At 41.3% G+C, this 21,422-nt stretch overlaps 1 protein-coding gene across 2 annotated transcripts in view; it reads left to right on the forward strand.

Annotated features, from left to right (window-relative positions):
* The window catches only part of Pka-R1 (protein kinase, cAMP-dependent, regulatory subunit type 1), a 194,568-nt gene that overhangs the window by 153,549 nt on the left and 19,597 nt on the right, over nucleotides 1–21,422 (forward strand). For both annotated transcript variants that reach the window (XM_080272982.1, XM_080272983.1), the window contains 4 exons: nucleotides 13,718–13,873; nucleotides 16,140–16,340; nucleotides 19,112–19,331; nucleotides 20,154–20,357. In XM_080272982.1, the coding sequence (XP_080129108.1) occupies nucleotides 13,718–13,873; nucleotides 16,140–16,340; nucleotides 19,112–19,331; nucleotides 20,154–20,357 (781 nt within the window). The remainder of the gene's footprint in view (nucleotides 1–13,717; nucleotides 13,874–16,139; nucleotides 16,341–19,111; nucleotides 19,332–20,153; nucleotides 20,358–21,422) is intronic.

Genomic DNA, 21,422 nt, shown 5'->3' on the forward strand with positions numbered 1-21,422 from the left:
ATTCTCCACTCTTCCTTCCTCACCTCTCCTCTCTCCTTTTTCCTCTTCCTCCTCCTCCTCCTCCTCCCCTTTCCTTCCCCCCTCGCCTCTTCCTTCCCCCCTCCCCCGTCCTTAGTCCTTTCGTGTCCTCATAACTCTGCCTGTGGTCACTCTTGGGGGGGAGGGGAGAAAGGGGGAGGGGAGGGGGAAGACGTACACAACCCTGGAGCCCTATTCACAAACTTTCTTAAGCCTAAAGTGTGTATGAGAATCCTTGTTTTCACTTTCATCTTGACCTATACAGCTGCCAAATACTTCACAGCCAAACTGGAGTGAATAATGAAGTGAATAATAGGACAGGACTGAGTAATTCATAGCGGACACTTGCTTATCATAGAAATAAGCTTAAGATTATTTATGGATACGACCCTTGGCGCCATAACTGATGCCTGAGGGACGAGAGGACGGCATACATAACAACTTCTTCCTGTGCCTTAACCACTTCTTCCTGTGCCTTATCCTCTTTTTCCTGTGCCTTATCCACATCTTCCTGTGCCTTATCCACTTCTTCCTGTGCCTTATCCACATCTTCCTGTGCCTTGCCTACTTCTTTCTATGCCTTATCAACATCTTCCCTTGTCTTCTCAACTTCTTATTCCTCTGTCGTCTTGTTCTTCATCCACTATCTTAACTTTTTCCATCTCAGCTTCTTCCTCTGCCATGTTAACTTCCTCTGTCCTCTTCTTCCTCTGTCCTCTTCCTCCTCTTCCCTCTTCTTCCTGTTGCGTCCTCTCTCTCTCTCTCTCTGCCATCATCTTCCTCTTCCCTCTTCTTTTTCTGCCCTCTTCTTTCATTATCTTCTTCTGCCATCCTCTTTCTTCCAGCATCTGCCTTTACTCCTTTACTCTGTTCGTCCTCTGTCCTCTTCTTCCTCTTTCCTCTTTTATTCTTGGCCATCTCCACTTTCCCATTCTCGCCACGTCTGTACCATTTCTCTGTCCACTACAACTCCCCTGCCCAGCCTTATATATCCCCCATCTCAGTGGAATAAGGTGGACTTGTGCCAGGAGGTGAATGGACAGTGGGTGGATTTATGGGTGAGTGGAATGGAAGTGGAGGAAAAAATGTGGAAAATGAGTGATATAGGCAAATGAGTTTTTTTTTTTTTTTTTTTTTTTTTTTTTTTTTTTTTTATTTATTTTTTTTTTTCCGAGTCAGTGTGCCGTCAATGTTTTGGTGGATCCATGAGAGATAGATAGATAGATAGATAGATAGAGAGAGAGAGAGAGAGAGATTGATGTGTTCGTTTTATTCTTGCCAACGTCAGATAATTCTAGTCAGAAGAACCCTTTAGTCCACAAGTGGTTACTGAGAGAGAGAGAGAGAGAGAGAGAGAGAGAGAGAGAGAGAGAGACTTTTCAAACTGGAGGGGTTAGACACAGCCTTCATTAACCTCTTCACCTCAAGAGGCCAAGGAAGGACGAGTTTTATTTTTTTATTTTTTTAACTCTCTGCGACATGTCTTTTATAAATTGTCGTACTGGAGAGGGACGCCTTCATGTGGTGGCACTGATATAACTGTGCAGTGGAGATGCCCGGTTATACACACCTCCCTCAACTCCCTCCCTATCCCCCAAAAGGAGAGTGGTTTGTAGGAGAGGGCAGCTTCAGCCTGTAGTCCACCGGGTTCACATTTTGATAAGCTTGAGTCGCAACTACTACTATTACTACTGCTACTACTACTTCTACTACTACTACTGTAACCACCACTACCACCACAACTACTACTACTGCTATTACTACTACTATTACTACTACTTTTACCGCCACCACCGCCACAACTACTACTACTACTACTGTTACCACCACCACCACCACCACCACTCACACTACTACTATACTACTACAACTACCACTTCCACTACTACTACTAATATCTGGGGCGGCATAAATTAAAAACAGAAAGGGGGTTGGCATAGTAGTGAAGGTGTTAATGGATTTCTTGCACAAAAAGAGAGAGAGAGAGAGAGAGAGAGAGAGAGAGAGAGAGAGAGAGAGAGAGAGAGAGAGAGAAAGAGGGTGGGTGGGAGAGAGAGAAAGTCATTAATGTGTCTGAATGAAATAATAATCTTTTAGTGAAGGATTTAAGAGACTGGGAGTGGATGGTTTAAAAGGCTGTATTGTAAGAGGGTAAGGGAATTGCGTAACACCTCTTCCATAGCGATTTATTTTACACGTTACACCTCAGTATAATGTCTTGTGGATTCAGACTGTGACGATATGAAAAACTAATAATAATGGTGTAGAGAGACGGTCAGTGGAGGATTTGTAGTTGGTTACCGAGAAAGTTTTAAGGAGCTACTGTGTGTGGAAAGATGAGCTACATTGTCTGAGTGGATGGTTGAAGATTTCCCTGAACAGATGAGAAATGTAGGCTACTGAAGGGATAGGGGAGATTTTGAAGAATTTAGGTCGCGTCCACACCAAGTTCTTGCAGCTGTGGGCGGGAGTTCTGTGTCATTGTAATCCATAGAAGGTCTCGCCCGCACCCGCCCAGGTCCTGTGGGGCCACTTGTAGGGATGGCTGTGATGAGAAGTTCCCCCCGCACCTGCAAGAATTTGGTGTGGTCGCGACCTTAGATTAGCTCAGGAGAGGCGAGTGAATTATTCCCAAACATACACTGTGGGAAAGGACTAGCATTTACACAACGTAGATTAGCTTTGTAGAGGCGGTTGATTTAGAAGTAGACATGCAATGAGGGAAAGGACTGGCATAACGTAGATGAACTTAGTGGAGGCGATTAATAGTACCAGACCAGAACCCTTAACAAACCCGGGTAACCCCAGTGGACCTGGCGATGGAAACGGGAGAAGGGCAGATGGAAGCGTTCGTGCCGGGTGGTGGAAGGTGAGGATGAAGAGAATTAATCCCAGCCAGACGTCACCCACCACTCCCACCGTCTCTCTCCCGGATGTCGAGTACTGCACCAGATCCGCTGCTTGATTCTCGCCGGGATTGAGGATTTAAGCTGGGATTGGCACTTTATTTTGATGGTTGGGATTACTTTTGATGGTCGGGGTTGCTCTTGATGGTCGGGGTTGCCCTTGATGGTCAGAATGCAACGAGAAGGTTGGTTTGTAATTTTTGTGACTATGATAAAGATAAGATTGTAGTGCTGATTTCGTCCATCTCTTGTGGTTGACCGACAAGTATATTGCAGTTTAAAATATTTTCCTTGGAAGGAGCCTCCGTGAGCTGATCAAAATCGTCGTAGGATATAAAAAATACATACATACATACATCAATGAAAAAATAGAAAAAAAAAGTCACGTCCATCCTTACAGGTGTTTAAAAAAGCACTCATTAATGTATTCAGGCAGTGGTGTTAAGTACTGTATACTGCACTGATTTATTTATGACACCGAGCCTTTCGTAATGGCCATCAATAGAATGATTATGGTACGGTTATGTTGTAAGAGCCTTGGTGCTAACACGATAATTGAACGATAGTATGATGACACCCTATGACTGTGGTGTCTCGCTTACTTAACACCTACAATCACATTTTTCATAATCCTCCTACCTTATGACGTATATCTAAAGAGCTCGATAATGACGCAAAAGAATAACAAAGAGGTAATATGTAGCCCTCCCATAACTTACACCACAGCACAGTCTGCTGCCATTTATCTTCTGTATCACTGTCTTCATTTTGTATCTGCCGTGTCCTAAGCTCCTTTTGACTATGTTTTGAAGACTGGATGAGGCAATTAGTACGTCTTTCCTGCTATAATTCATCGTCTTTCTTCATTTGCTGCCTCATCTTTATTCACCCTTCCTCCTCCTCCTCTTCCTTCATTCGCCGCCTATCTTTCTTTTCTTCCCACACACCGCCTCTTCCTCCCCCCTCTGCCTTTATCTCCCTCCCTCACCTTCTTCCTACCGCACTCTACCAAGACAGTCTCCCATTGTTCTTCTCCACTCCAATCTTCCCATCATCCTCTCACTTCCTTTTCATCGTCATCCTCCCACTTAATTCTCTCCCTTCCCTCTTCCCTTTGTGCACATCTCCTCTTTCTTCATATTTGCTTATTTTTCAGTCTTATTCCGGCATCTCACATTTTCCACTTGATATTTTTTTTTTTTTTTTTTTTTTTCCCTCTCTTTTTTTTCTCCACTCCCCTTTTTTCCCTCCTTTCTCTCCATCTTGTTCTCCCCTCTCACATGTTTGTCAGTCCTCTCACTCTTCTTCCAACTCTCCTTTCTACCTCTTTCTTCTCTTCATACCCTCTCCCTCTTTCTCTCTCCTTCCACACCTTCCACTTCCTTCTCTCTCATTTCTTCCTCCCCTTTTTCTTCTCCTTCATTCCTTTCCACAGTCCCCTCTTCCCTCCCTTTTCGTCCTCTTCACATCTCTTGCCCTCCTTTACACTTCCTCCTCCCTCCTCTCACTCTTAGCACTTGATCTTTTTTGTACTCTCCTCCTCCTTTTCCCACTCCCATTCCTTATCCCTCTCCCTCTCCCCCCCCCCCAGCAGTATGGACCTTGGCCAGTTTAGCGAAGAAAGCAAGACATAATCAATTTAGCTATCCGAGCACTATGTAACATAAGTGACGGTGATTTAGGTAAGAGAAGGTAAGGTGAGGTGAGATTAGGTGAGATGAGGTAAGATGGAGTGGGGTGAGACTTGGTGAGGTGAAGGGAGGGTAGAGTTGGGTGGGGTGCGGTGAGGCAGGACGAGATTTGGTGAGGTGAGTTTTGGGGAGATGATGTGGGATGAAGTGAGGTGTGGCTTGGTGGGATGAAGGGAGGGGAGGGAAGGGGGCAAGTTGGGTGAAGTGAAGTGGGGAAGGCCGGATCGCCACAGTGAAACGAGATAGGTCCTGTGAGGCCAGCAGGTGGGGTGTGGTATTGTGGTGGCGGACGGGGACGATGATGATGATGATGATTTATACAGATGGTGGATATTGATGATGATATAGGATGTTTAATACTCTTGCAGGATAGTCAGTGATATAGGATGATGGTGATGGTAGTGGTGATGATAATGGTGATGATGATGGTAGATAACCATGACAAAGACGTAGTTAAGGGGAGACGGATAAAACAGCGGGAAAACTCTAGAAAAGCAGAAGTTGAAGTAAGAATCACAGAGGAATAAGGTTAAGGCTTTAGAGAGCAGAATTTTTACTTCGACTGCAAAATATCGTCTTGCAGTAACCAAAACAGAACATCAAAGTGAGGCTGTCATCTAAGCAGTTAAGAAAATATTGGGAACTGAAAAGAACAGTTAAGGATGTAATGGAAACTTAAAGGGACAGTTAAGGAAGTAATAGAAACTTAAGGAATTACTAGAGAGAAATGGATTGGAAGTTAGAGAAAGAAGGGTGAGACGAAGAATATGATGTTTGAACAATATTTTGGCGGGAAGTTTGAAGGAAAAGTTTCGTAAGAAGTAAGGTGATGAGGTTGAGGGTCAGGAGAATGTTGGTAAGGTACATTTACTCTTTCTCTTATCATTTTTTATTTATTTATTTACTTATTTTATTGGCCAATGAATGCACAATTTTTTTCTATACAGCTCTATGTTTCCAGTTTGAAAAATCGCATCTAAGCTGATTTAAATCGTCTGTATGAATCAAGATTGAAACACACACACACACACACACACACACACACACACACACACACACACACACACACACACACACACACACACACACACACACACACACACACACAAAACTGACGGTATTTTAAGGCAAGGCGTGTGAGAGAAGGCCCCGTTCAAGAGTTTCATAAAAGAGGTGAAACTTTATAAGGATATCAACGTAAGTGGTGAGAAGAAAAGTTTGAGAAGTTGACATGAGCAAGAGCTGGTTGGAAAGAAAATTAACGTTTGCGTTTTCGTTGGGTAAGAAAGCTCCCTAACACCTCTTCCTTACCGATTTATTTTTGGATTTGGCTGGGTAATGTTCTTTTGTACGTTATTTATACAGAGTATGACGACATAAGAAGGATTTGTATAACACAGAAGACAGTAAAAAAAAAAAAATCATAAAGTAATTGAAGTGAGTGGTTGGAGGATTCTTGTTATTTCCATCACGTAAGCTTTGTCTGATCATTTTAGTATAATTAGGTATTTTAAAAGTAAGTATAATTGTTTTCATAATTTTTCAAGTGTTTAAAATGTTTATTCCAACCGCTGAATATCTCCATGACTGAGACATAACATATTTTTGTCTGCGAGAAGTGATGCGTGTTTTTTTTTTTTTTTTTTTTTTTTTATAGTCTCGCCCTTTTGTCCAGTGGAGGTAGGGTGTTGTGTTATGGAGTCGTGCGTGTGTCTCTTGGACTTAAGAAGCAGAGACAATGAGGTATTATTGGTGGTGGTGTCATGGTGGTGGTGGGTGATGGAGGTCGTGGTCCCATGCAACACAGTCATTTGTTCATGTTGCCCTCACCTCCACCCCTTCCCTCCGCATAATCTTCATCTGTTGCTGCTGCATTACTAGACAGACAGACAGACAGACAGATACATAGATAAATAGATAGGTGAATGTCTTGTCTTTCCACCTTCTGCATCGTCCTGTCCACACCACAATCCTCATCTATTATAGTACTGTAACTAATATACATGTTTGCTGTGACGTTTCCAGACCCTTACTGTGCGTATATTTTCTCACATCCTATACATATCCCGCCTCACTTTCCCCATTTGCATCCTCACCATGTCACATCTATTTTGTTATTTTTATTTTTGGTGTGCGTTTTATCTTTTTCTTAATACTTTCTGTAGGTATCTTTCTTCGCATCCTCTAAGTATTCTGTCACCCATCCTGCATTCATAGCCTTCTTTGCTATCCTTGTCATATTCTAGTATTGTTGTCACATTTATAGGAGCTGCTTGACGTAGACCACCCAGCCTACTGCAGTTATCCTCCCTTCTCATGTCTTATCTATCTTTCCTATTCTTCTTCCTTCCTTTTTCTTTCTTTCTTTTTTTTTTTTTTTATACAGGTGATGAACAGAGGAAGATAAAACACATTTTAGAAAATCCATATACGAGACTACAGGTGTCTTCCACTCACGGGAAAAAAAAAAAAAAAAAGTCTATAACAGTTGGACTTGAACTGCTTAGGGTTTAAGTTTGGGGGGTAACTGTTTTTGTCCTTTGTTTTCACAGCACACACTTCATCCATTCTCTTACATCAATTCTTATAATACCATACCTACTCTCCCATCATGTGACTCTCCTTATTCATGACAGTCTCATCTTCCACTCTGTTGTTCCACTTCTTATCTGTTTACTCTCGTTTCATGTGGATCTTCGTTTTCACAGCATACCTTTCATCCACTCTGTTGCTCCACTACCCCTCGTCGCCTCCACCTTGAAGTCTTCCACCCATCATAATGACACCCTCCACCCTCCCCATCAAATCAAAGGGACAAGGTATGATTACAGTCCCCCATAATGACCGCCATTACTGAGGCCCCTTTACTTCCCCCACGCACCCTTCCCCTCCCCACGCACCCTTCCCCTCCCCCACTCACTCTCCCCTCTCCCATAGTCCCCCTCACCTCTGTCCTCCTCCTTAACCCCCTTCTCTCTCCCCCATTCCTTTTCCTTCTACCCCCCATTTCCCTCTCCCTCTCACCTTCCCCCCCCCCTCGACCCCCTTCCTCCCCTTCAACCGCTACTCCTCCTGCTCCTCAGTTATTTTTCTCTTTCTCCCCCACCCTTTCCCCCATACCCTCTCACTTTCGACCTCCCTTCCTCCCTTTTCCCCTCCCTTCTGCTTTCTTTCCCTGCTCCCACTTATGTTCTCCCCTCACACCTACGTTCTCTCCCCCCTGTCACCTACTTTCTCTCCTCCTCCCTCCTATCTTCTCTCCCTCTCCCTCCCCCTCCTACCTTCTCTCCCCCCTCTCATCCATTTCCCCTCCCTCCGTCCTTCCTCGTCCCTCCCTCCCCTCAGCGCCATCATGGTAATTGCAGTATCCCGTCGTAAGAATTTTTATTACTTCTTTACTACGATAACACCCACTGCATATTTCAAGCTCCTTTACTAGTCCACCTGTTTGTCACTTCTTTCATTTTATTCATTTTTCCCTCCTTACTAGTCATGGTAATCACTTCTTTCATTATTTTTCCAGCTTTACTAGTCCTTTCAGTCACTTGTTTTATTTTATCCTTTGCTAGTTCTGTTAGTCACGTCTTCCATTTTATTTAATTCCTTTACTAGGCCTTTTAATCACGTCTTTCATTTTCTTAATTGCTTTACTGCTCCTGTTAGTCACTTTCATTTTATTCTAACTCCATTACTGGTCCTTTGTCTTGTCTTTCATTTTATTATTTATTTTTATTATAGCTTCCTTTTTTACTAGTCCTGTTGGTCACTTCTTTCATTTTATTTTAGCTTTCATCTTTACTAGTCTTCCTATTACGTCTTTTAATATTTCTACCTTCTTTATTAGGATTTCTCTCTCTCTCTCTCTAATTGGGAGTGTCTCTATGGCATGTCCGTGAGTCTTAGGGAAGATTAGTTAACAAACTTTAAGTACAGTTTAAATTTACATCATCAGACAGTTCCCTACCCTTGTGTGGGGTCGAATTCGCGGTCTTTCGGACAACAGACAAGCATATCTTCTCTGTCGTGAATATACAGTTTAGATAAAGGAATCATATTATCGGTGTATCGAGAGAGAGAGAGAGAGAGAGAGAGAGAGAGAGAGAGAGATAGAGAGAGAGCGTACTGTTCTCTCACTTTTCTCTAGCTTAACATATGGGCAGAGATGCATACCAAGACTCCCTCAGCCTAGGAATATTACCCATCTGAGGAAAGCGAGAGGCAGAAGAAGGATAATATTAGTCTAACTTTCATCCCTAACTGTAGATCTAACCCGCTAATTCCTCTTTGCACCCTACTTGGCCATCCTCGTTAGATTTACCTGGAAGAAATATGACAGAGGAAGGAAATAAAGTTTGTGTGTTATGGACGAGAAAGCATAGTTGTTGATCACCCATTCTGTATCTTGCCCGCGCACACACACACACACACACACACACACACACACACACACACACACACACACACACACACACACACACACACACACACACACACACACACACACACACACACACACACACACACACACACACACACACACACACACACACACACACACACACACACACACACACACACACACACACACACACACACACACACACACACACACACACACACACACACACACACACACACACACACACACACACACACACACACACACACACACACACACACACACACACACACACACACACACACACACACACACACACACACACACACACACACACACACACACACACACACACACACACACACACACACACACACACACACACACACACACACACACACACACACACACACACACACACACACACACACACACACACACACACACACACACACACACACACACACACACACACACACACACACACACACACACACACACACACACACACACACACACACACACACACACACACACACACACACACACACACACACACACACACACACACACACACACACACACACACACACACACACACACACTGTGACGCATCAGAAATAAAAAACGCAGCTTCCCGTGTTCTTGGTGTGTTTAAGGAAAGGAAATTTATACCAGTGTCTCATCTCCGGCCGAGAGAGAGAGAGAGAGAGAGAGAGAGAGAGAGAGAGAGAGAGAGTTATATCTGTATGGAAAGTTAAAGGGAGGTGAATCTGTTTGTTGGATTGTTGACCTGCACTGTGTGTGTGTGTGTGTGTGTGTGTGTGTGAAAAAGGGTGTAGGTGGTGGTAGTAGTATTGATGAGTGTTTGTTTTGGTGGTTTATGTGTGTGTGTGTGTGTGTGTGTGTGTGTGTGTGTGTGTTTGTGTGTGTGTGTGTGTGTGAACAATACTGGGTGGTGGTGGCTGTGGCGTGTACTGCGGTTGTCACTCACGCCACTTCCTCACTACTCCACCCAGCCCTCACTCCCTCACTACTCCACCCAACTCTCACCCCACTGTAACACTCCACCAACTCTTTGCACTGCGTCACCCTACACTCAGTCTGCTCCAAACATTCTGCCTTTAGCACTCCACTCACACCACCTCACTCCCTCGCTACTCCACCCGACCCTCATTCCACTGTAACACCCCACCAGCCCTACTCACCACTCCACTCACTCTCGTTCCACAACAACCCTCCACCCTCACTCTTCTTATGCCACCTCACTCACTAAAACATTGCTGGAGAGGGACGCCTTCACGTGGTGGCTTTGATATATCTGGGTGGCTCTGACTGCCCAGTTATACAGACGTTCCTCAGCTTCCTCCCAGTACTGTAGGAGGATGGTGGGCAACTGGAGGAGGGCAGTTTCTACCTTCAGTCCACCAGGTTCACATTTCAGATGAACCTGGGGCTACAATGTACTGTATGCTAATACTAATACTAACGTTGATACTACAATTAGTACCAACACTAAGACTAGGCAGCTGTTCTCCTTCTGTGGAAAATTCTGGGTATGTTTTCCTTCCAGTGAGAGAGAGAGAGTGAGAGCGGGGGGGCGGGGGGGGACTTTGCGTCAGGTTAACAGATTGGTTCATCATGAACACGGTACATGTAAAAACATGTTTCCCTTACTATATGCAAACCTTCTCACACTGTTATCCTGATAGACATGTTTCATTTACTGTATACAAACCATCTCACTCTGGTGCCCTGATAGACATGAATTCATTTACTATATACAGACTTTCTCACACCATTGCCCTGATGGAGATACATGTAAATGATAAATAAATAATTATTCTGGCAAATGTAATGGACAGACGTGGTGTAGTGGAGGGGGAACGTGGTGGGCGGGGGGAAGGAGAGCAATGTTTACCCCTCACAGATTTCAAAGGGGAATTGGCATCTCCCCACTACTTTCAGAGAGAAAATATTTTGCTACTTTTTTTGCGATGTCACGTGCATCCTGCTCGAACCATACCCTTGAGTGATTTTGTGTGTGTGTGTGTGTGTGTGTGAGTTTTGGGGTATAGAAATGTATGCATTAAAATAACCTATATCATATTGTAAAATTGAACACTGCAGAAAACTTTGTGTGATGATTTTCAGCAATGCAGTACAAATCAGCATAACATCGGTAGTACTACAGTTCTACTTCTACTGCTGCTGCAGCTGCTGCTCATAATCATCATCATCATCATCATCATCATCATCGTCATCATCATCATCGTCATCATCATCATCATCATCATCATAATAATAATAATAATAATAATAATAGTAATAATAATAAATAATAATAATAATAAAAACAACAACTAGAAAGCACTCAGAGCATATACCTCCACCAATGCCATTGCCATTATAAAGGATACGGGTCTGGATCCGTGGATATAGGGTCCAGATCTGGATCTTCTCCAAAATATAATAAATTCATTCTTAGTCTGTGGCCCACCTTTCCACAAAATTTCATTGAAATTCATTGAGAACTTTTGGAGATACTGTGTGGGATACTCCAGATCTGCACCCAGATTTAATCACTTCTTCCTTGGCCCTTGGCCCACCTTTCCATAAAATTTCATCAAAATCCATTCATAACTTTTTTAGTAATCCTGCTAACAGATCGGTGGATATAGGATCCGGATCCGCCTCCAAATTTGGTCAATTCTTTCTTGGTCCGTGGCCCACCTCTCCACAAAATTTCATTGAAATTCATTGAGAACTTTCGGAGATATTGTGCAGGATACTCCAGATCTGGATCCTGCCCCAAATTTAATCATTTTGTCCTTGGCCCATGGCCCACCCTTCCACAAAATTTCATCAAAATCCATTCATAACTTTTCGAGTAATTCTGCTAACAGACAGACAGACAAAAAGACTGGCAATCAAACAAACTCAGGCCCGGGACCCTCAGGTGAGAGCCGGATAGCAAACTCAGGCAAAAACATAACCTCTTTGGTGGAGGTAGTAATACTGATAATAATAATAATAAAAATAATAATAATAATAAATAAATAATAATGATAATAATACAGGTGCTGTTAAATGTGTGACAAGTCTAGGAAAGTAAAAAGGATAGCAAGAAGGAATCTAATATCTGATAAACCATATCGCCACTTTTTATCTGGACCACCACTGAATTATACAGTACAGTAAGACATAGCAACTGTTATTTATATTGACTCTCATACCTTTAATTAAACTGCACATTGTCATTTCAGGATTATGTAAGCACTTAAATAATGTGTACTGTATTAGATGATTGGCAGGCTGCTCTCTCATTTTCATTCTAAGTGTGAAGTTGTATCATCATCATCATCATCATCATCATGTTTCACTTGTTACAAAAAAATAGTATTTAAAAAAAAGAAAAAAAAAAAAAAAAAAAAAAAAAAAACTAGTCAAGCCTGGGATAGCAAGAATTCTTCAGTACGCTACTTGTTTATCAGAAGATATTGTAATTCTGAAGTTAATGAAACACCATCCCCTACCCTTACTTTAATAACCACATGTTCATTATAGTCAAGAAGAGACGCGAGCTTTGATAAGAGAATATCTGTGAATGTTTTAACCCCTTTGTGCTAAAAAAACTACTTTCAGGTCCATTACTATTATATAAGTCTTTTATGGCAAAGATAAAGTGAAACCTAAGAGCAGGAACACATTGGCAGTCAAAAATGCATTTGTTGCAACTCAAGCACTGTCACTAAATATCACATACCAGTGTAGTATTGAGTATTGGATATTGAGTGATAGAAATGTCAGAGGTACATACTGTAGAAAAGAGCTGTTTTTTTTTGTATAGCAGACAAAGTTGCATGGATGGGAAGTGGTGTTGACTGGTTGGCTGCAAAAAGATGATTATAGGTACTGATGTCACAGCTTCTTTGGCATACGTTTGTGACTTTAATCATGGAGATGTGTGCTTTAGAGTGTAGTGTACTGTATAGGAAAAAGTGGAGGCAGACACCATTTATGCAAACAGCCACATTGCTCATCACCATAACTTAGGCCGTTGAGCCTGTGGTAGGTTAGTCATCCAGTATCCTGAGATACAAGGCCACTGCTTCATCCAGGTTACCTCAGTTACCTGCTGTAGGTGTTACCCAAGGTACTCATATTACCTTTCAGCCTACAAAGGATGGATGGACACCAGCTACCCACACCAGGATTTGAACCTTGGCATGATAATGGACCGGCATGATAGATGGGTAGATGTTCACTGTCATTGATACAATTGAAACTAGTATGCTGTATTGTTTATAATGTTATTGCTTATAAAGGCTTTAACATGCTTGCTTGTGGCAGTCTGTGTGTACTTAATTTGAAAAGTTGGTACCTCAGTACATACTGTATTTATCCCATACCTGTCAGAATTGTCCTCTGCTGAATATACTTGGTTGTAGTAAAAAACCTAATGGGCATCCTTTACCAAGAAAAGTGTTCATTCAAATTGGTTTCAACCCTTTACCTGATAGGGCTTTTCCGTTGTTGAATAAGATCATTTTGCAGTGTCCAGAATAAAAGTTAGTTGTACGTAATGTACTGTACTATACTGGTACATTGCCAAGAAAACATTGCAGTGAAACATGAAACAATAGCTACAAGGAGAAACATTATAGTGAAGCCTGAAACAATAACTAACTTCTTTTTTGCAGGAAGCGGTACGTGAGTGTGAGCGTCGTGTGGTGACTCCTGATGATGCTGATGACCTCAGTCCGATGCCCACACACATTGCCACCAACACCACTCGGCGGGGGGCCATCTCAGCTGAACCACTCTCTGAGGATGATGCAACCTCATATGTTAAGAAGGTATGTACTGGCACTTATTAATCCAATTAAAACTCAAAATCTTGTGCAACCAAGAAATAGGCCTGTTGCCTTCTGTTTTTAGGGAATTTGGTTAAGGTGATTATGGTAATAATGTTCTTATATAAGCCATGATAATGGCTTTCTCTCATTAGTTTCCAGTAGTGTCAACCAAGGCAGTTTGGTCTCACTCCTGACAAACTTTTCTCTAACTTTCTTAATGAGTTATTATTATTTTACATAAACATAGTTATTTCTCTATGTACCCACCTGTCAGATAAATTTCTTAATGAGTTATTTTGTCATTATTTTGCATAAACATAGTTATTTCTGTATGTACCCACCTGGCATATAAATTTCATGGATATTTATCAGATGGATATACAGTGTTTGAAAAAGTATCTTTTTTGAGTAAATTTGGATAAAACGAAAGCGACAGTGTGTAGGGCAGGTGGTGGTGCTGTAATAACAGGAGTATGGCCAGACAGTTTGCTGCAAGGTTGTGGGAAATACCTCCATTTTTTGCAGTGTTTGTGATAAGTGGATGCACAAGGAATGGAGTGGTATTAGAAGTAGGTTGCAAAACAATTCTGATTCTGAGTGTGCAGTTTGTAAAGGAAAGCATACAGAAGAAGAGAGGAAGGAAGTTATTAATCTTGCTGGAGGGCCTCAAGTGTTTGGAGAGTTTTGTTATTTAGGGGAAATGATATGTGCTGGAGTTGGGGCTGGAGATAGCTCAGTAGAAAAGAAAAGGAGTGGGTGAAGGAAGTTTAGGGAGTTGTTATCACTCCTGTCATCGAGAGAGCTCTCCCTCTGTGCTAAGGGATCCTTGCGTGCAGCATGTGTTACAAGTGTAATGCTGTACAGTAGTGAGACGTGCAGTAAAGGAGAAGCATGTTCATAGGCTCAGTCATACAGAGATGAGATTGATCCAATGGATGTGTAATGCATCTTTGAATGGTGGGTCTGGGGGTTAGGATTGCAAATTCATTCATTCATTCATTGCCAGACGCCATGTATCCCAAACGTGGTGGCCAAGGGCTTAGAGTTAATTGTTTTATAGGGAGGGGCACTAATCCTCCACCAACCCCACTTGACACGTAGGGAATGGAAATATAGGATGGGACCTGAATGTACAGTATTAGTGATGTGATGAGAAGGGGTATACTGAGATGGTTTGGACATGTGAAGAGGATGGAGGATAACAAGTGGGTATAGAGGGTGATAGATATAAACACTGAGGGTAGAATTGTGAGAGGCAGACCTTAAAAGACTTGATGAGGTCATACAACTTTACCCTCAGAGTTTAGGGACTGCTAGAGATTGAGTAGCATGGAGAGGTGTCATTAGGCAACCAAGGATGATGCATTCAAGCATGCTGTTGCCTTTATAAGTGCATGAAAACCCACTAAGTAAATTGATACTTATGTGTGCGACTGTACATTGAGTCCGTTAAGTCTGGTATAGGTTGTCCCAGAAACGGGGTTCCTTTTTGCCTTTGATTTCAAGTTGACTGCTCCCTGACCGTTTATTGTTAATATTTCATCTTTGTTTTCAAGAATAATGGCCATTGAAAATATTTTCTTTTCAAGTGGCTTGATATTTGAAATATGTTAAATTTTGTAACACTTTTTGTTTTTTTTTTTTTTTTTTTACAGTTTCCTGCAGGAGGGGTTCAGTGATATCCTAATTATTCAGTATGGTCTTGATATCCCCCAAACATTAATCTGTTTTCATCTGAGTGTGCTTAAAATAAGAATGTTTCCTGGTGATTAGGTAAACAGTTCTATTAGTAAATGATTTGTGAAGCTGGGACACCGTTGCCAGGTGGAATCAGTGGACATTTTGCGATGTCCAGTGTTTTTTAGTGTTAGATTGTTTCATGAAGAATGTGTGCACATAGTTTTTTGACTAACTCTTCATTATGATGTAATTTTAGTAATAAAACAGTTCATTTTCACACAACATCAAAGTTTACCAAAGCTATTTTTTATGTGGCAAGTCAGCTTCCTGCAACAGATACCGGTATGCAAATTTGTTTAATGTAAAACAGTATTGTAAAACATGTCTGAATAATTATTATGTAAATTTGACCCTAGCAAAAAAAAAAATAAAAAAAAAAAAAAAAACTGCCATTTATGGTTGTATGACTATAAATTTTAAATGCATGAATGTCTCAATGAGTATTAAAGGAAAAAGTTATGGATTTCACTGAAAACAATGTTACCATTCCATCCACAATGTTACCATTGCATCCATCCATTTGTAGGTGGTGCCCAAAGACTACAAAACAATGGGTGCTCTGCAGAAAGCCATAGGGAAGAATGTGCTATTTGCTCACTTGGATGAAAACGAGCGGTCAGACATCTTTGATGCCATGTTTCCTGTCAATGCCTTGCCTGGGGAAGTTATCATTCAACAAGATGATGAAGGTGACAACTTCTACATCTTGGACCAGGGTGAAGTTGAGGTAAGTTGCTGTTACACTCATTTTGTGCTTGATTACCATAGAACTGTCACTTTCTTTTCATATTTGTTGTGTTTCCTCTGTACCCCTATGTGAGCATTGAAAACAGTGGGTTAACACTAAGATTATATATGTAAGACTCGATTTCTCATTCTTTCTCATTTGTCAGATTTAGTGGCTGAGATGTAGAGCACAGCTCTTTGATTTAGTGTGTGACGTAAATCAGAGGTTAAAAAAGATTTTGTTCTAGTTTCCCTCTCATTTACCATCTGGCTGTGATATTGTAGTAGTGTCACCACTTCCTCAAGAGTCCATAATGTTGTGCCGTATACAGTATACTGTACAGTACTTTACTATAAATTTAATTGTTTTTCAGTTCTTAGATTAATTATGATCTAGTCTAGTTTAAACTGAATGGTACATCATCATTTGTCCTGCCAAAAGTTGAAAGGTTATTTTTATTTTTTTATTTTTTATTTATTTTTTTTCTCACCAAAGTGGTATCTGTTGAAATGGAAATGAGTTTAACGGCATTGGTGAACCTGATTGAACCTAGTTAAGTATAAATGTACCTGCATTAATACGACTGCCCCAGATTGCTTGTGACGTGTCTGAATCTTTTCCATAGCATTTCATGATCAGTACCAGTTTCTAGTGTTAATCTACTGCTGCAACTCAGCATTGAAGATGGAGATGAAAATTTTAAGCTGACATAATGTAAAAATAATATAGAGCTTAGTTGACAGACATAGACCTTCATTGCTCTGACTGGCTCTGAATATGCTGATGTAACCTAACAGAATAGATGTGGCAGTAACCAGTGTGATCTGAACTGATAGTGGGACCGTTTGTTCTTAAACTCTTTTTGGATTAACTTTTTCTAAAATTACCATCTCCCCATCATGAATGCTGAATTGTAAGAATATGTCAATTGTACTATGGTGGTACCAATCTTAAGTGGCGGTTTGGGTGGAGCATGAACCTCTGTACAGTGTTGCCACGTGTTCCATACCCGCTATGTGAACGGTTCTGATATATGTAATAGGCATCACAATAAGATAAACACATAAGAATATAATGGTAACGTGTGTATTATAATATATGAAAGAACAGTAAACTTATTATGGGTAAAATATTTATACGGCAATACAGAAACGTGGCATAAATATTTTACAGTGTTGCTTAAAAAAAAATAGTCACTTTTATTGGCTGTTACCGTATTTCTGGGGTTGGTAATAATGTCACAATTATGATTATAAGATAATGTGCAGAAATATAAGTAAAAATATGTCAATTTCTTAGTAAAAAAAAAAAAAATACTACATTAAACCCTCATGAGCGGCAACACTCACACACACCCAGTTCCACCTGGCCAGAGCTTCCTCTATCCTAGGCCTGTTTGAGGACACCTCTTAAAAAAAAACGCGCCAAGACTTTTACCTCCTGGATGGTGTGGAAATAAAGTCAAATTTACAATATGTACATTATAACGTAAAAGAAAATAACCAAACTGTATCCTAAAATACCACAGACGAGAGAGAGGGAGGGGGGGGGGAAGGCAGACCAGGGGCAGTGTTGAGTGCAGCTGAGTGAGAGATGGAGGAAGGGAGGGAATGAAGGAGGGAGTGATTGAATGAAAACAAATCATGGCGCCACAATAGTGAGGTCATCTGGTGCCATATGTAAAACAATAATATTTTTAAATATAATTAGATATAATAAAAACAAAATAAAGAAATGAAAGCACAAGTTTGTCACTCATAAAAGAAACAAAATTCCCAAGGGTGACGCACATCTCCCCCCAGGAGAGAGAGAGAGAGAGAGAGAGAGAGAGAGAGAGAGAGAGGCATCGCGGGTATGGAAAACGTGGCAACACTGTACAGAGGTTGGTGCCCCACCCAAACCGCCAGTTAAGAATGGTACCACCATAGTAGATGATGCTTGTCATGAAGAAATGTCATTGAAAGGATGTAGAGCTGCAGTACTGCCTTTTTCTGCCATTGAGCTACATGAAGTAAGCTGTAAAAGGAGAAAAAAAATCTGGGAAGAGTTAGATTAAAAAGCATATAAATATGTATAGGGCTACTGACAGATATGTCAACATGATGCAGTTATGCAGAAAGCAAATGTGATTGATTCCCTTGCATTCTGTATGCTGTACAGTATTTGGATCCTACCTATTCCATTTATAAGTGGGAAAGATGAAAGGTGGTGGTGATGTTCTGTGGCAGAATGATGGTATGGAAGAAGTTTACTCTTTTAATATGATGGCATATTATTATAGTCTCAGTATTTTCAGATAACTACTGTATTCAGTTTAAAAGTTTTTTTTTTTTTTTTTTTTTTTTTTTTTTTTTTTTTTAAAGTAGAGAGGTTAGATAATGTACAGCCTTTTCTAACTCCCTTACTTCTGTGGTGCTCTTGTACACTGTGTAAATTATCTGGTGGTAGTATGAACTGGATATAAAATGACCACTGTATTGAAGGAGTTAATCTCAACTGCTGCATTCTGTGAAAGGTGTGATAATGCAGAGTAATTTAGCCGTAGTACATGAATCAGATAGAACTGTGTAATAATACACAGGAGTATTAATTTCTTCAAGATTTTTGTTGATGCCAAACATGTAACATTAATCAAACAAAAGTTCTTAGTAGTATCCAATAGCATTAATATGTGTGACTTTCTGATTTTAGGTCCACAGTGAGTATGTAATATTAATCAGGCAAATCTTTCTAGTACTATGTGAGAGCATTAATATTGTTGACCCTTTCAGATTTTTGTTGATGGTGAACACGTAACAAATATCACAGAAGGTGGTAGTTTTGGTGAGCTGGCCCTGATCTACGGCACACCCCGGCAGGCCACCGTCAAAGCCAAGACTGACACTAAGCTTTGGGGTATTGACAGAGACTCATACAGGCGCATCCTCATGGGGTCCACCATCCGGAAAAGAAAGATGTACGAGGAGTTCTTATCCAAAGTGTCTATTCTTGGTGAGTGTGATTTTGGTTTATACTGTATGTTGCATCCTCTTTTTTCTTCTTCTTCATCTTTAATAACATCTTTTTCCATTTTATTTGATTGCCTCCAGATACTTTTGTTTTACTATGGGAATCTTCTTGCAGTGAAGGGGATAGAAACAATCTTCACTAAATTCATGCACCATGAAAGGTCTCCCTGGCAATGAATAAAATAATTGTACTAGAAGGAATTAAATAAAAAGTTCCACTTTGGGCAGAAGGAGTCAAAGAAAAGGAGTGATGCAAACCAGGAATCCTGCTGTCCCTTAACTGCTGCTTGAAAATGGTACGGTAGGTAGATGGTAGGGAGGAAGAGGTGGGGGGGGAGGAAGAGCCCAAGTTCCTTTTACCTTTGGTGTTTCAGAGTACACATAAAAGAACATAGCATTTTCCTGTGTTTCCCTCCCACCCATTTTATATTATTTTTGTTTTTTATTTTGTTTATTTTTTTATTTAGTGCAAGGGAGAAGGACCCAAAGGCCAGGAGCCCACAAACCATATTATGCATCAGTCACAAGGCTATAGAAGTCCTGGGATCCAGTTTTCATGCATGCCCAAGGCCAGTGACTCATAGACAAGCCCTTGTGGTTATATGGAGTAATAGAACAGAAAAGACGAAGTACATGAATGAGAAATTGTGACATGGAAGAAGTAAAGATGGACTGAGAAAAGTTGTTGATTTTATATAAATATCAACAATAGGTTGTTGTTCATCTACTTGTGCCACAACTCCCAACACTGGCCCCCACCTACTACTCTTAATACATTACAATCAGCAAAATTCTGTCATTACAGAGTCGTTGGACAAGTGGGAGCGTCTTGTTGTAGCTGATGCATTGGAACCAGTTTCCTTTGAGTCAGGATCAACAGTTGTGCGGCAGGGTGAGCCTGGTGATGACTTCTACATCATTGTTGAGGGCACGGCTGTTGTCATGCAGGCTCGCACACCATCAGAGGAACCTGTTGAAGTTGGCCGCCTTGGAACCTCGGATTACTTTGGTAAGTGACAATGTGCTGTAACTATCATGAACACTACAGTATTTTATTCTAGCTAACACAGTACCATATGATTTTAATTATATGATAATTGGGTGAGGAAGGTGAGAAGTGTTAATATTGGGGGTGGGGTTATGAGGGGTAGACCGAGAAAGACATGGGACGAGGTCATTAAATGTGACCTTAGGGTTAAGGGACTGAACAGGGAGGATGCAATGGATCGTGCGGCGTGGAGAGCCGCCATTAGGTGACCAAGGCCGACACATGCAAGCATGTTGGAGCCTTTAAAAACGAAAACGAAGGTCTAGGAGTATGCAAATGTAAACAGACTTTAACTGGCAGAAGAAGAAGCAAATTGATGAAGCATTCACACTGAAAGATTCAGATCAGTCTCTCATGTCCATACTGGTGTGAGCATTTAGAATATTTTAGGGCACACTGTACCAACCCTACTACTAACACGTGTGATGTATGTAATTTTGTTACGATAATAAGACAACAGAGTGGAGTGTGGCACTGGGTTTTCTTCATCTCAGTATGCCTTAGAGTTCATCAGAGTGCTAGTGCCAGCTGACAAAGGCCATATGGCACTAAGATAGAGAAAGGAAGTGGTAGAGGAAGAGATTCACATAGACTATTACTGATGTTAGAGGTTTTATGAAGGTAAGTCAGATGTCTGAAGAAGTTGTGTCACATGTTATGAAGCAGAGGATAGTGTAGGAGATGCTAAGATGTGACAGACAGTTTGCACAGATGGGAGGCTGATAATTGGTCATGAGGTCTATCTATCTATCTATCTATAGCCCGACGCCCTAATCCCGCAAAGGGTGGCCGCAGACAAAACGCCTCCAAGTCACTCTGTCACCCACCATTTGACTACCCTCTCCCCAACTCACCCCCCCCTCCCTCATATACCTCTCAACTCCATCCCTCCACCTCATCCTCGGTCTACCCCTCCCTCTCCCTCCCTCCACCTCACCTGCATACACCCTCTTAGTCAGTCTTTCATTCTCCATTCTCTCCACATGTCCAAACCACCTCAGTGTATTTCTCCTAATCTTCTCATCC

This window comes from Coenobita brevimanus, chromosome 52, assembly GCF_032717465.1.
Source record: "Coenobita brevimanus isolate Jiangsu-jjx chromosome 52, ASM3271746v2, whole genome shotgun sequence".
In the NCBI taxonomy this organism is placed as follows: Eukaryota; Metazoa; Arthropoda; class Malacostraca; order Decapoda; family Coenobitidae; genus Coenobita; species Coenobita brevimanus.